This window comes from Siphateles boraxobius, unplaced genomic scaffold (genome assembly GCF_051911475.1).
Source record: "Siphateles boraxobius isolate OS27281-9 unplaced genomic scaffold, OSU_SipBor_1 1, whole genome shotgun sequence".
Classification (NCBI taxonomy): Eukaryota; Metazoa; Chordata; class Actinopteri; order Cypriniformes; family Leuciscidae; genus Siphateles; species Siphateles boraxobius.
In genome coordinates, this window is record NW_027508699.1 from 20756877 (window position 1) to 20773853 (window position 16977).

At 38.7% G+C, this 16977-nt stretch overlaps 1 protein-coding gene across 2 annotated transcripts in view; it reads left to right on the forward strand.

The window, feature by feature from the left end:
* Positions 1-16487, forward strand: part of grin3ba (glutamate receptor, ionotropic, N-methyl-D-aspartate 3Ba) — a 47565-nt gene extending 31078 nt beyond the window's left edge. The window contains exons 3-9 of one of the 2 annotated variants that reach the window (XM_077228279.1): positions 1263-2355; positions 2915-3060; positions 4976-5091; positions 9711-9862; positions 13082-13246; positions 13616-13686; positions 14447-16487. In XM_077228279.1, the coding sequence (XP_077084394.1) occupies positions 1263-2355; positions 2915-3060; positions 4976-5091; positions 9711-9862; positions 13082-13246; positions 13616-13686; positions 14447-14978 (2275 nt within the window). In that variant the 3' untranslated portion in view covers positions 14979-16487. Of the gene's footprint in view, positions 1-1262; positions 2356-2914; positions 3061-4975; positions 5092-9710; positions 9863-10036; positions 10432-13081; positions 13247-13615; positions 13687-14446 lie in introns of those variants that run through there. The other variant, XM_077228288.1, reaches the window with a different exon arrangement.
* The last annotated feature ends 490 nt before the right edge of the window (positions 16488-16977 follow it).

The following is a 16977-nucleotide window of genomic DNA, read 5'->3' on the forward strand; positions in this document are numbered from 1 at the left end:
TAGGACACACACACAGTTCCTGTGCAACTCACACTGCTGTTTCAAACACCTGATCGACTGAGCAAATGGCATTTTCACACAAGGCTGACATTTAAACATTTAGCTGGTCTTGTGTTTTCAAAATGGAGAATTTTGTCAAAGGCGATGAGTTTGGAACACTGATAATATTTTACTTATAGAAGACCTAAACCCTGTAAATATGGACAAACAGTATGAAATAATAGTCAGAAAAATCTTTATTTTTTTAAATGGTTTAGTTTATTAAACACTACAAAATCTAAAAAATAAAAATAAAAAATGTGCAAAATGTGCTTTTTGTTGGCTTTCATGTTTTATTGCTCATATAGGAGAATATTGAGCTCATGCTTGAGGAGGAAAAAACACCTCAGTTTTATTCAGCGGCCCAATCTCGGCAAAAATATCCAATTTGGTGCATTTGCTGGTATTTATATGGCCATAAAGTAAGATAAAATTCTGATCGATTGTATAAATCAATTAGATATTTATTACAATATAGCAGGCTACTTACATAAAATACATAAACATCATTTGTCACTCTACAGTATATCTCCCAATAATATGTTTTAGTAAGATGATATTTAAATGCAGTTTTATGATCAAAGCTCTGTAGTTTTTTTTGTGGGGGCAAACATATAATGCAATGTAATGATGATTGAGAGATCTACAATGTTGTTCAAAAGCCTTATGTATTATTTGATACATTTTAACACCGTTTTTCTAAATAAAAAAAAGTATATAAACAAGTATATAAAATATTCAAGTAAACTTAAGTTGCTTCAGTACAGTAAGTATTCATCTTGAAATACATTTTCAGAAATATACTAAAATGTGTTTTACTTATTAAAAAAGTGCAAAAAGTAAACAATCAGATGACAGAAGGTATTAATAGATTGTGTACAACAGGTTTTTCATCAAAGTTTTGATTATGTTCATAATTTTTTTGCTGAATCTCTAGCTAACCCAATCCTACACAAGAGCCAGGGGAGCTAACTAGTGAAAACTAGTAAAATTAATCAATATACAGTACAGAAGTGATAATACATGAGAAATAAAGAAGAATTTTTTATGCCATTATATAAAAAGGCATAAAATAGCTTAAAAAATTCTTCTTTATTTCTTATCAGATTTGATTAGCTAGAGATTCAGCAAAAAAAATTTGCTCTGCCATCTCATCACTGTCTTTGCTTTTGCTGGATTCATATATATTCCCCTCACAATTCTCATGTCCCTGCTGTGCTCAGGTTCTTGTCGAACACTTCGTTCATGGGGCTGACAGGCCCGGTGCGAGTACAGCCCTCGCTCTCCAGGGTCCTTACCTCCCAGCGCTTTCACATATGGAGCCTACAGCGGGACCCTCTGGGCCAGCCAAGTTGGGTGACTGTGGCAAGCTGGCAGTCGGGCCGTCTGGAATTAGAGGAACAGAGCCTGTGGCCAGGCATGACCCAGCACCACCGGGAGGGCGGCCCAGGAATTAGGCCTGGCGGCCGCTGGCAGGCAGGACTCCCAGTAGCCGGGAGCAGATTGCGGGTCGTGACCTTGGTCGAGCACCCGTTTGTGTTCACACGGGAGGTGGATGAGGAGGGCCAATGTCCAGCGGGTCAGCTGTGCCTTGACCCTCAAACCAACAGCTCTGAAGTCCTCAACCAGCTGTTCAGAGAGCTGGAGCAAACCAACAGCAGTTCACTGCCAACTGACATGCGGAAATGCTGCTATGGATACTGCATTGATCTGCTGGAGAAGTTAGCCGAAGACATGCACTTCGAGTTTGACCTCTACATCGTAGGTGATGGGAAGTACGGAGCGTGGAAAGGGGGTAGATGGACTGGTCTGGTGGGCGACCTGCTCAGTGGCGTGGCTGATATGGCCGTCGCCAGCTTTAGCATCAACTCAGCTCGAAGCCGAGTGATAGACTTCACCAGCCCCTTCTTCTCCACCAGTCTTGGGATCCTGGTGCGCAGCAAGGACACAGCTGCACCCATAGGTGCTTTCATGTGGCCGCTTCACTGGTCCATGTGGGTGGGTATCTTTGTGGCACTGCACATCACAGCTCTTTTCATCACCCTATATGAGTGGAACAGTCCATTTGGCATGACCCCGCATGGACGCAACCGCATTAGGGTCTTCTCTTACTCGTCTGCCCTGAACCTCTGCTACGCCATTCTGTTTGGCCGGACCGTTGCCAGTAAAACTCCAAAGTGCTGGACGGGCCGCTTCCTCATGAACCTTTGGGCCATATTTTGCCTGCTGGTTCTGTCCAGTTACACGGCCAACCTAGCAGCTGTCATGGTGGGGGAGAAGACCTTTGAGGAGGTGTCAGGGATTCATGATGTCAAGGTAAAACACTGCATTTCATCTTGAATTACTAAAGAAACATATTTGATGCGATATTGTGAAATATTACAAAAAAATTTAATAATTGTTTTCTATTTTAACATATTTAACAATATCATTTATTCCTTCGATGGTAAAGCTGAATTTTCAACATCATTACTCCCGTCTTTATTGTCAAATGATCCTTCGGAAATCATTCTAATATGCAGATTTTGTGTGCAAGAAGCATTTCTTATTATTATCAATGTTGAAAACAGTGGTTCTGCATAACATTGTTGATGAAACCATGAACATTTTTTGATTAAAAGAACATATGAACAGTACACACATATTTTTTTTGTTGATTGACTAAAACTGTGCTGTAGTATGTCTAAATGTGTATCCCTTAAAACATAATAATGGTGAATGTCCTCAAAAAACAGTTTTTTACAATTGTACATGCACATGTCGAAAAATCTATAGTAGTACCACAGTGCATTTTAGTACTATTTTTGGAAATGATGGGATTATGTTTTCGAACCTTTTTCACACAGTCAGTTCACTTTTCATTGCTTTTTTCAAGCTCCATCACCCGTCTCTTGGGTTTCGCTTCGGCACAGTTCGAGAAAGCAGTGCTGAGGACTATGTGAAAAAGAGCTTTCCTGAGATGTACGAGTACATGAGGCGCTTCAACAAGCCCACCACTCCGGATGGAGTCTCTACACTCAAGTAAGTGTTTGAACCAGGAGAGAAGAGACAAAACATAACATAACTTGGGCATACCAGTGGTGGAAAGTCCAATGAAAAGGTAACAGTAAGAGAAAAAAAGATGCGAAATAATCAAGCTGAATTTCCGTGCAGCCTTGAATGAAAAACACTTGCAATAAAGTGTATTTAGAAAGCTATCATCATAAAGACTCGCACTCACATAGACACATTTATATTCTGTTAAGGCAATAAAATCAAGTGGTGTTGAGCAGGAGTGCAACATGCAGAAAACAAATAAGGCTTTCAAAGGAGATGGGCATCTTGGAAAAAGCCTGAAGGGAGTTGAGCTCAGTAATTGCACAGTGCTGATGGAGGCACAGGCACAAAGGCTGCAGGCTACTACTACAACAATAAACAGGGTCACAATAAGAGGGCAACATGTCAGTTCTTACAACCTCGAAAGCTCTTCACACTCCTGTGGGTCTGCTTTATATGCCACAGAGTTAAAATCATTTCTTTTCATGAGGAATTATGCGCACCATCCAGCTCACTTGATTTAAACCAACGGAGTCGGTCGACAGCAACAAGTGTCAGCTCTCCAGGCTTTCTGTCTGTTTTCTGTTTCCATTCATCCTTGTAAGAATAGATTCCAAGGAGAGAAGAGAGGCAGTCACTCTCAAGTCAAATCTAAACTTGCTGAATGAGGCTAAAGGTTCTCTTCAGAGACGAGCGTACGCTTACAGGCATGCACAAACACACGCACACAGCGATTCATCCTCATATTCAGGCTCCCACATAGTGTAGTGTTTTACTTTGTACTTCCTGTCTTTTATGATTGATGCCAGTTTTCTTCTATGTCAGAAATCCTTCTGTTCGATTCACAGGAGACACCTTACATGGTCAGCATTTTAGAGTTGAGATCGCTGCCATAGTTGGGAGCCATCCTTTTTTAGGACAAGCATCCGGATAGATTTTTTTCTTTTCTTTAAAAGACGTTGTGTAAGAGTCTTAGTTTGATCCTGCAAAATTTTCCCGTACTTTATTTTCTGTCACACTTGAGGTAAAATGGAGGTCAGCTGATATGCAAGCATTGCCTCACACTATTCATTGATAATTCAGCATTTCTTCAGACATAAACAACAAACAGTAAATGATATCACACTCTAGGGCTTTTGTTTTTAATAAATAATAAATAACAAATACTGCATTCAAAAAATCGAAATATCCACATCCTCAGGTCAGAGTTCACCAAACTTGAACTCCCTGACGCATCTAAAATGCAAAAATGTCTTTGACTATAGCTGTATACAGTATTATTATACTGTATATATTATATTATACAGTATAATAATAATATATATTATACTGTATATATTATATATATATTACAGTATACAGGATGTAGTAAGTTTGAAGTGAAAGTATTTGATGAACGTATACTATGTGCGGAGAGCATTCACTCAATATTATTATCTCATTTTTGACAGAGGTGGCTTTTAGAGGCTTTTGCATCGGAGGTCTTCATATATTCTTTCATTTTAGGGTGATGTAATCCATGCTGGGTTTTTGCAATTGGCTTTGTTAAGCAGCTGGCTTTAATTAGGTAGTGTTATTAGTGAAAGCAGCTTGTATTTATTTTGCCACCCATATTGATAAGTTCCACTATAAACCTCTTTATAGAGAAAGTCTTTTGCAATGTACTACTCAAAATTTGTTTGAAAATTTGTTACACACACACAGTATGCCAAATAGCACTTTCTATTCAGTAAATCTAACTAAATCCTGAAGATTTAAGCAGTTTATAGCTACAGGATTTGGTTCGGGCTTGTTGTAATCAACTTTTAAAGTCATTTAAAGTCAACAGTAATTAATTAGCATATGTTTGGCTGGCGGTGTGTTTTGTTTAGCTCTGACTATCCTCCTCTGTATGTTGAAGGACAGATCCCCCTCAGCTAGATGCCTTCATCATGGATAAGGCTTTGCTGGACTACGAGGTGTCAATAGATGCAGACTGCAAACTCCTGACTGTAGGAAAACCATTTGCTATTGAAGGTAAGGACACTTGTGCCACGGAGCAAATTGCTGTCTCTGAGAAGGCTAGCACCTTTGGCCATGTCACATTGAATTATAATAGCTTGCAATACAAAAGCCTGTGAAGTTCTTCTTTAAAAAGGCAAAAGGTGTTTGTAACACTTTCTACAGATACATTAGAATTCCACCCCACATTAATGCCTGTCCATGAATTCACCTCAAGGCTGTTGTAATTACCCTCCAAATTGAAGCAAGTCAAGTTTGACACATGTCATTTCATAAGCGAAAGCTATTACAGGGTGTAGATGGGTTTCATGGCATTCACCCAGGCATGTCCACACCTCTCATCCGGATGTTATCTCCTGCTGCATGCATAGGAATTTTCCCTGCTATCTGCCAAAAGCTTTACTCACGCCTTTAAGCCAGCTTTTTATTAGATGGATGATCAAGACTAAACCATCACTATCCCGTCTACTGGCCCGAAATGGACAGCTCCGTCAGGGTCTGTAAACCCTGTAAAACAGTGTGGTGCATAATCAAACCATGTAGGTGAAAGACTGGAGTCTGGTATCTAAGGTTATCACAATAAAGGAGCGTTTTCAATAGCAAATTAGTTTTTGCTGCAGTATTAGTGAATTGTGAATTTCCACTATCTATCTATCTATCTATCTATCTATCTATCTATCTATCTATCTATCTATCTATCTATCTATCTATCTATCTATCTATCTATCTAGATTCAAGATTCAAATAATCTTTATTGGCATGGTGAAAGAAATCTTTACATTGCCAAAGCATTCATAACACTATACAATAAAAAAAAAAAAAAATATATATATATATATATATTTATTTCTTTTTATAGTTGGTAGCTCTGTCCTGCAGGTTTGAACTAACTGGGCTTTCTCCTAGTAGGTGTGGGAGTGTGTCCATATTTGATTTCTGATGGAATTTTTTCTGATCTTTCCTAATTCTGCTCTACAGGCATTATTTGTGGTTTTGCGCTGAACTCATAGCAAGATTTTCACAGCTCGGTCTGCAGAGTCTCTATTGGGTGTTTGTCCCATTTAGTGAACTCTTGGTCTGTGAGTGGGCCCCAGACTTCACACCCGTACAGTGCGATGGGCTCTATTACAGTTTTGATTATTTTTAGCCAGATTCTGATTGGGATGTCAGTTTGGATATTTCTCTTAAAGGGTAACTAAACCCTAAAACAACTTTTAATTTTTAGTTAATGATCTGTAAGACTGGGGCTTTATTAAAGCTGTTACGCCCCCACGCCCTTGCCTACAGAGAGACGCGGGTCTCAGGTGGACGCCCATCCTCCATTGGGCTCTGTCCACTTTTCCAGCATTTTTCAAATATTGCCAGTGGGTGAAGTCAGGCTCTGACCAGGGGTTGAGTTAACCTTTAATAGCATAAAAAGCTCTCCGTGCCTTGTCTCTCAAGTTGTTAAAAGCTTTTTTTAAATTTCTTGTATTGCTAATATTTATGCCAAGGTTAGTGTTGTCCTGCTTGTGTTCGAGGAGCATGTTGTCCAATTTAAAACTATGATGTTGGTCTTGGCGGCTTGGTCAAATCTGTCTCCTTTTTTATGGATTGGGGTAATAAGACCTTTGTTCTAAATGTTGGGGAATATACCTAAACTCAGGATGATATTGAGGAGCTTGAGAATGGCTCATTTGAATTTGTGTTCTGTGTATTTAATAATTTAATTTAGGCATCGACACCACAGGATTTTTGCGATTTCAGGGTTTGTATTTTGTCTAATAATTCGCCTAGTGTAATTGGAGAGTCTAAGGGGTTCTGGTAGTCTTTGATGGTTGATTCTAAAACCCTTAGTTTGTCATGCAACCCTTAGTTTGTTCCTGATTTTTGTTTATATTACTAAAGAGGTTGGAGAAATGGTTTATCCAAATATCTCTATTCTGGATAGCTAGTTCTTGATGGTAAGATTTGTTTGGTGTGTTCCAATGAAGTGGTTGGATTCTAATGATTCTTCAATTTCCCTGAGCTGACATTTTATGTTTTGTTCTTTTATTTTTTTTTAAGTATTCCTATATTTTTTAAGTTTTTCGTGATAGAGATGACGGATGTTCTCATTTTCAGCATTTGTTTCTGGTTTGATAGGATTCTTATTGTCAAACCATTTCTCAGTCTCATGTGGTCTTTTTGGTTTTCTTTTTGTGGTTTTTAAGTTTTTAAGTATAACATTGCTGAAACCTCAAATATACTGTTCAGCTTGTCTGCTAGGTTTGTACCTTCACTGTTGTGTGGGAAAGGAGTGGTGAGGAATTGATCTAATAGGGCTTGAATTTTTGGTCCCATAATTGTACTTAGATATGTATCTTTACTGTTTTGTTTCCATACATTTTTAATTCATGTCATCTATACTTCTTGGTTGGGCATTGCTCTGTTTAAGTAGAGGGTTATTTTACTGTGGTCTGATAGTGGGTTTAGTGGGCTGACTGTGAACGCTCTGAGGGAGTTTGGGTTAAGGTCTGTAAGAAAATAGTCGACTGTACTGCTACCGAAAGATTAGCTGTAGATGTACCGTAGGAATCTACTCGAAGCCTGCTGTTGACTAGGAACAGACCTAGTGTGTGAAACAGATGAAGAAGATGTGTTACACATGTGTATCTATCTGTCTGTCTGTCTTTATATTAATATAAATTGTATAGATGGATAGAAAGATAGACAGATCAAAATTATATACAATTTGTAATTTTTGTATTTTCAAATATTTATTTTAACATCTGTAAAACCTAACATTTAATTGTCTGTCTGTCTCTCTGTCTGTATATAATTATATTTATTGCATGTTTTTCATTTTCATATAGTTTTTATTTCATTTGTGTTTCCCATTTTTGTCATGATTTGGTACTGAATTATGGTTCTTTTGAGATCCCCTACAGGCATCAGTTTAAAGGCTTTGCTCGAATTGAATGAACACCCTTCAGTAGAACCGTCTCTTCAGAGTGGACCATGTCCTTTTAACACTGCTGGAAAATCCCTTATTGTATTAGTTTGCACTGCACACTTTATGACTGCCTGGATCCACTCCATTAAGAATATTCCAGAAGCCCGCTGGTGCCCCCTGTTCAAAGAGTTCAACAGCACACATTTATTGGTTGTAGAGGGCTGAGTAACAAAATACAGCAGTGGAACTCAGTAGGAGAGGACAGACATTTATCAGAATTCAAGGGATGTTGTGCCACGTGCTGAAAGGAGATTGGGGGGGGGGGGGGGGGGGGTGTTGCTTGCCAGTTGCCAGGAGTGATGTGTGGGTTTGCCGGTGAGGCGAGGGCTTTGATGAAATTTGTGGATGTCAGAGTTGCGCTCGTATCTCTCCGGCTGCCTGGCTGCAGAGACGCCGCAATGACAGACGGTACATTGGCACGGGTTGCCAAAGATTCATGATTGTTCCTTCTCAAGGCTCTCTGACATATCAATAATAGAGGTATCATTTCACACTAGAATGTGGATGGTCTCTTTAACAAAACCCCACAATGATCATTGGACTGTCTGTGCTGTATGTGTAAAGTTATTTATTTGTCTAGATTATCAAAACACGTTTGTCTAAAGAGTACCTTCAAAGCTGTATCTGGGAGATGTGTTACTTTTTTAATATTAACAGGATTTAAGTTAATGTTTTACAATAAGGTTCACGTTGTTAATGTTATTTAATGCATCACACATCGCCTTGTAAACAAGTCGTGCACTTAAAGGTACACAATGTAACTTTTGGCCCTCTAGCAGATAAAAAACAAAACTACATGCATTTTGCGGAAGAACATTGTTTTGGCCTTGCTTCGGCTTTACGTGACTGTGCGGATGAATATGGTTATCCTACTGCTCAGAAAACATTCACTTTAGGGTTAATAACCAGTTTAGATAGAAAGGATCTCAAGCTGATGAAGTTACTGTAGCTATACCCATTAATAGATACGGTACTTCCTTGAAAATAAATTCCAGCACAGCGTACAACCATAATGAAAGACACAATAGATAATGTTGTACAATGAACTCTATTAGAGAGCTTCATATGGCAATTTATCCGTTCAATAAAATACCTTACTCACCTTTGAGTAATAAACACCATCTCTGCATCACTTTTACAACATTTCAAATCCCTGAGTTCTCGCCTTCCCCGAAAAGCCAAGCCAATCTTGATTCTCGTTTTATTCCAAGCTCTGTTGCATTCTCTTTTTGCCAGCAGACTCTCCTCTGTTTGGCTTTTTTTTAAAAAAGGTGATTCCCCTGAGGTTCAAGATTTAGCTGCTCCATGTACTTAAAAACTCATAATAATTAAATAAAAGGCCACTTTTAACAAGCTTACTTAAAGTACACTTTCATGACTGTTGCCTAACACCCTTAAATACACTTAATAATTGTCAATTTTAAAGTTTTACATAAAAAGTCATGTAATTGTTTTAATAATGTTTTGTCAAGCTTTAAAGTAGTACACTTATTTTAATGTGATGACTAAAATATCATGATTGTTCCTTCTCAAGCGTCTCTGACAATGAGTAATAGAGGTATCAGTTCACTCTAGAATGTAAATGTGGTCTCTTTAACAAAATCCTGCTAAGCTGAGCTGTATGTGTATATTGTTGTTTTGATATTCTTTGTCCTCTCAGGTTACGGGATCGGGCTACCCCAGAACTCCCCTCTCACCCGAAACGTGTCTGAATACGTCAGCCGTTACAAGTCTGACGGTTACATGGACATGCTGCATGACAAGTGGTATAAAGTGGTTCCCTGTGGGAAGAGGGTTTTTGCTGTGACAGAGGTGAGCCATCAAAAAAGAAAGGCTGAGAGTGTGCGGTACAGTATATGTGTGCGTGTCTGTTCTTGTTTCATAGGCGAGTGAGAGGCTTCTGCCCTTGACCAAGTTGCTCTATGAATCCGACAGGCTTTTTTGTCTCTGAAAAATCCTTTTGTTTGGAATTACTGTCTCCTGCAGTTTAATAGCCGTTCTGTCAGAGCGACGCCGGGCCACCACAATCCATTTTCATTCCCAAGGGCTCCATGTCAGCCGTACCGCCCCACACACCTGAGGCTCTGAGTAGCAGCAGCCAGCGCACTCCATCAATGGAGTCTCAGTCAATAACCTCCCAGGAGTTGTAGCACTCCTGTAAGACATTGTCTTGTACAGTCTGGCTTCATTACCTAGCTGTGGTTATGAATGGGGGACTTCATGAGCACAAGCAATGACATTTGTTTTCGGCCCCTGTGCCAGCTGGAACTCATCTCACGCTCTCCCTCTCTCTTGCACTGGAGCCAAGCTGTCCTGTCACCACAGACACAATGTTGTAAAACCACTACTTTGCTGCGCAATAAATTCTGCAAACAAGCATACAGGATCGACTGTGGGGTCCTCGCAGTCAGTTGTCCTCTTTGAATGTTTATTCTAGAGCTGTTTATAGAAGGAGTTTCAAATGCAAAAAAACAGCATTTTATTTCCTCAACGTAATGCAGTCTTAATTAAATTACTCAGGATTCTTCAAACAGCATCTTGGTTCGTAGCCAGATACAAAGATACGGGGATGAAAGCAATGGGGAATTTAAAGCAACAATCCAACATTAAGTGCTGCATCTGGCATGTTCTCAAAATAAATGAGTAATTAAAATATGAATAAACAAAATGTCAGCTTTTATACCTAAATATTATTTGTTGTTCATATTTGAAACACTACTTCTGTATTTGGGCCAACAGTGTATAAAGCCAAAGACAAATAAATATTTTTGTCTAAAAGAGTAACTTCAAAGCTTTATATGGACTAATATTTTGTTGTATAAATATCTGAACATGTAATATATCAATAGAAAGAAAAGAGCCTCTGCTTTAAAAAGAAAAAAGAAAAAAAATTCATGCATTCTTTATTTATCAACACTTGAATGTGGGTAAAAAAAAGCAACTTTTTGAACAAAAAACTGAGAAAATCTCATTATACACCAGTTATGGGGAAGCATTGTCAAAATATATTTGTAGCATGCTACCCAATATTACATTTAAAGCTAATATATTTTATATGTACTAAATTACAGATTCATCATTACAGTTTATAATTACAAATATATTTACATACATGACATACACGTTTCAATAGAAATTAAGTTAAAGTATATTTTAGTTTACCATAAATGCTTGTCGGTATGTTCAGTAGTACACTTTTAACCAGACAATAGAAGTAATAATGAAATTACATATAAAGATGTACTCGAGTCCTAAGGATTAAAAAAACTCTCAAATATTTATGTAATGGCATTTAATATAAATTTAGACTATTATACATTTTTCTTTTACATTCTTATATAAGTATATTCTTTTAAAATGTATTATCTCTGTTTATAGAACTCTTTTGAGTATTAACATTAACATTAAATCCATAACTAATCTTAAAAGGTGGATGGATGGATGGATGAATGGATTATATTTGTTACAATAGCAGCACCCACATTCAGTCCTCCCACACAGACAACATCAATCTATCTACCTAACAACATTCGTATAACAAAACTTTCATTAAAACATTCTATACCCTATAAAATATTAACTAAAACATACTATACCCTATAATGATAATACTAAAAAAAAATACACAAAATTAACTAAAGCAAACACCACCCTATTTTAATAATACTTAGGACATAGGTATATAAAATATAAAATAAGTCAATAAATAAATAAATACAAATTAGACATCAGAATCAGTTATTAGTTATTGCACATTAAAGAGCCTAATAGCAGCAGGCAGGAAAGACTTACAATGCCGTTCAGTTGTACATTTAGGTGGAATCACCCTGCCACTCTGATTCCACCAAACACCTCTAAGGCATGTAATGGGCGCACATCATTGTTCATGATATAGTTTATTTTTCTCAACATCCTCACCTCCTCCACTTGCTCAACCCAGTCCTGTGCCATGCCAATGATGGAGCTTGCCTTTTTAATCAGTTTATTTTAGTCTGTTCCTGTCAGATGTGTGTGTGCCCACCCCCCAGCACACCACACCAAAGAAGAGAGCACTAGCCACAACAGTCTTATAGAAAGTGCACAGCAGAGGTTGGAAAAATCTTAAAAGATAAAATAGAACCTTATTGTATACCGTTGCTGCATTATTTTAATGAAATCAGAGCAGCCAACATGAAGTGCAGTGAGCACTTCATCTGGTCAGTGGCACTGGCACGTATGCATATGTATGCATGTGCATTTAGCCACTATCCCATTCTGTAACACTCTCTTGGGAACTGACATCATGATAAAGGGCTGGAGGCAATCCTGTTATTTGCAGAATGAACACACTCTCAACAGAGGTGGCATGACTGTGATGAACTAAACATGGGACTGCAGTCTCTCTGTGTGTGCAATGCTAGATGACCAATGAGTCTCTCATTTTGCACGGATGCTCCACACATATGAGGGACAGGAAGTGGAATATTTTCCCCTTTTCAGCTACTCCAATTCCGTATGCCTTTAATTTCAATTATAACAACAATACTTTATAAAATTGTGATTAGTTCTCTAGTCAGCAGCACTCCTCCCTCCAGATCAAAGCCGTTGCAGGGGAATGATGGATTCCTTTGTGTATATTGGGGCTTCCAACACCCGAGGGGAAAATAATGATGGGACAGGCACAGGGAGGTCTATAGTATACCCTGAGAGAGCAAAACGCTAGGATTCACATTTAATTAAAAAAAAAAAGCTCTGGTAAAGCATCTACTGTAATATGACATTAAATATTGGTGATTCATAGGTTGTTTGCAAAAAAAGAAAAGAAATTTAAACAGAAACTAAATATATGTAAAATCACCAGTTTTACAGAATCCCTTGATTGCATGTGGACTTTTCTGCTATTCTTTTTGATGATGTTACTTGTGGATTTTATTTTCAAAAAATGATAAACCCTCTGGGGGAAATGTGCAGTCATCACCAGAACTGCAATATACTGTGATCCTTTCTTCTGTGCTTGTGTGTTTTTATTTCTTGTTGTGTATGTGTGCGCAGACTCTGCAGATGGGTATCCAGCATTTCTCGGGGCTGTTCGTGCTGTTGTGTGTGGGGGTTGCAGGTGCTTTACTCACTCTGCTGGGGGAACACACTTTTTTCAGATTCATTCTGCCTCACCTCCGCCGCCAGCAGAGATTCAAATACTGGCTCCACACCAGTCAGGTGAGTGTGTGCCACCATTATGCTTCAACTCATTTTCTAGAGTTTAAGAACCCTGCTGTATTTTTGTGTAATTGTAAAAGAAAGTACACCGCCATATTACTCCTTAAGACCTCATGCTGCGAACTTCCCAAGAGGACTTGAACGCACCAAAAGTAGAGCCTTTACTAACACATAACCATAGTTATTGTTTAGTAATTTATATATATATAAGTTACAAGGCATGTTCCTTTCATAAAAAACAGGGCATCTGCTCCCTCTAGTGTTAGGAAGTTGAAAGCACAAGTCTATAGCCTATGTAGTAGGCATTTGATTATATACAGTATATACTTCATTGAGTATTGTTCAGTGGCCTTTTTGTTATTTGTACAGAAAATCCACCGTGCATTAAATGTGGGTTGTGATGATGAAAGGAAATCAGAGGTTGAGAGCAGTAACAGATGGTAAGTTGTGATTATTGCATAACAAATTACCACACTTTCTTAAAAGCACCATTAAATGAAGTAATTCTCCTCGTTGAAATTTACACCAGTACTATATTACTAGTCAAATTACTACCAGTCAAATTACAGCAATTTATTATATGGCTCGCTGGAATTCTGGAATGGGCCGATTCTGATTGGCTAGTTATAGGTCAACATTTTTTAGATAATGACCACTAAACTGTATAATTGTTCATTGCTCCAGGCAACCAATTTCCAGCATATGTAGCTGTGCTAGTTTTATGTCTCTCAAATCATTCAATGGACTTTTTCTAATTACATTATAATATAATTGTATTCAAATCAATTTTTCATGACCATTTATATATTTATTTGGTAAGTAGCCATTTAATAAGTTGAATAATGTACAGTTAAGGCAGTCAAAATAGGTTCCCTAATCATCCTTTATTTTGCTGTAATGACCAGTTGACGACGGTACACTATAATTTGCATACTGTGTATAAGAAAATATTATTGCCTTTGAGCTTTGAACTAATGTGTGCAATTAGTGTTATTTATGTTAAAAAAAATACCCATAAAAAAGAAATTAGAAAACAAAGGACAAAAATCTATATTCGCCTCTCCAGTAAAAGCGAGTGAATACTGTTTCATTAATGGCATATAGAAGAGGCTCCATGTTTCCATTGATTGTGGAGTCTGTTTGTGATGTGCTGTGTCCCTGCATCTTGTAAAACTGATTGCCGCTGTGTTTTCCTCTCAGTCCCACCTTGTGCTTGTCAGAGAACTGTAATCTCCACCGCCTGCCACCCTCCACTTCTTCTCCTCCGCCCTCCACCTCCTCCACTTCCCCTTCCACTTCTACAACCAAGTGGAACAATCAGAGTGTCAAGGCTGGTCGAGAGGCCAAAGAACATAACAAGCATGTCCACTTTAACCTGGAGACTCTCAACACCTACCAGCTCCAAGGTCCACCCCCTGGGCCAGAAAGGGGCCGGAGGGGCTTGGTGGGAAGCCCGCCTACCCAGTTGTGTTCCAATGGCGGACCTAATCTCAGTCTTAGCCTGGTGCTCTCACCCCCGGCCTGCTCAGGACAGTTTACACCGTGGGAAGAGGAGCTGCGGGAGCTGCAGGGGAGGATCGAGGAGTTTCGCGGCCATCTCAGGGCCGCCCTTGCCAGGCGAGCTGAGCTCCAGCGGACCCTGGTCGGACAACGGCTCGGTCAATCCCAAACAAGCACGGCATCTAACCCCACCACCAACACCCTGACCAAAGACATCAATAGGGGGAGGTGATGTACACTATGTGTCCAGACACTCACAAAGGCAGTGGATATGTTCTGCCTTCTCTCTCAATGACAGCTGGAGTGCTGTAGTGATGGATGAAACACTCTGTGATGGAGATTCAGCTTGTAATCCTGCAGTTGTTTGGCTGACTTCCAGCTTCAGAGAGAAAGCATTTGTGTGTGTGTGTGTGTGTGTGTGTGTGTGTGTGTGTGTGTGTGTGTGTGTGTGTGTGTGTGTGTGTGTGTGTGTGTGTGTGTGTGTGTGTGTGTGTGTGTTTAAAGCCAGACAACTGGACAGAGAACAGACATTTAATGCAACATTAAATATTTGCTGGCAAAGGTGAATATTTGCACCCACAGACGTCCAGCATGAAAATAGATTCTTTTTGTGAATAATTCAATGGGATTATTTAGTGGGATAAGCAGCAATGGATCTAGTCTCAGCCTCGGACGGCAGGCCCATGGACCACCCACAGTGCATTCAGTTACCATCTGATGCTTATTGCACACAAAAATAACATCTCTAGTTCTGATCTGATTGGCAGGTGTTTAGCAACTTTTGGGAATAAAGGCATATAGATTTTTTTTTTTACAGTCCAAGCTGTTCATGTTAAGAGTTGATACAATGAGGAAGAACTAATCCCTGGATTTGACAAAGTTTGCAAGGTTAATAACATCAGGGTTTTGCTTGAGCAAATTAGTAGCAAGTTAACTATATACAGTATCCATGAGAACTACATTCAGCTTTGTTTTCTGAACATTTTTTTGTTTTTGTGCCGCCATTGATGGAAACAGTCAGAAAAGTGCACCTATTCGATTTCATTTTATGGAGCACCACACATGACATGCGGCAGAATGGCCATGAATTAACAATTCATTACCACAAATTATGATGTTTTATTTAATTTTCGTTCATTCGTGGCTACACTTGTCCCAATTAGTTCCCTCGTTTCAGTTAAATTGTGGTCACGTTGTAAAATTGTGTTCTCTCATTTCATGATAACAGTCAAATTGATTAAAACGTAGCTATGATTTAACTATAAAAAGCAAACTAATTAATAAGTCATGGACACAATATATAGGGGTCTTTTCTCCTCTGCATGCCATGAGCAGAGCCCCATACATTTTTCAGTGTTTTATTACTAATATTATGATATTATCCATTTCAGATTATCCAAGCCCAAAAGGGCACATATAAAACAAACTGGGTTGGTCAGTTTACAATCAGGCGGCCTCTTCCTGTGTGAGTGGGCGGTTCTTGGCCAAAATAAGCTGCCATGGACCAAACTACCAATTTTGATTAAGCCACTACTTGTCTTGCTGTGGTGTATTTTTTCCACTTATAATGTTTGAATAAATATATTGTTTGCTTGTGTGTTTTAATGGTGATAAAGTATGATTCTGTTTGAGATGTTTGACCATCAAATGTCACTGGCCTCCAATATATAATCTAAATGTTATAAAGTCTGAAAGAGTTATTGGATTTACTATTATTAATAAAAACATTTTCAAATAATCATTTATGAGTGTAAGTTTCACTTTTAGCAATTGTTTTGTTGAAAGTCCCTCAACGTTGTGTTAAAGTCTGCGCTAACTATTTTGGGTGGTTATTATTTCTGCCAGAGATATGTGTCTCTCGCTTTGGTTGATTCAATAGCAAATGCTTAAAATCAATGATTACTAAACAATGTTAAACTAGATTAACAGCCTGGGCTGTGTTTCCCAAAAGCATCTGAAGCCTTAATTTATCAGAGACAATTGGTGGCAATTGTTCCACGATCAACTTATGGCTTATGATGCTGTTGGGAAACGAAGCCCTGGTTGTAGCAGTGAAATTTATTCCACTATTATGAGATGATAGTGTTCTCACATTCATTTTCAAATCGAATTTCGGCTAAATTCGCTTTGAAATTCGGCCAAATTTCAGCCAAAGATAGGCCAACTGCGGAGGGAGGGGACTCAGGAGGACGAAGAGCAGGTGAAGGGCAGACAGAAGGCAGATGTCCAGG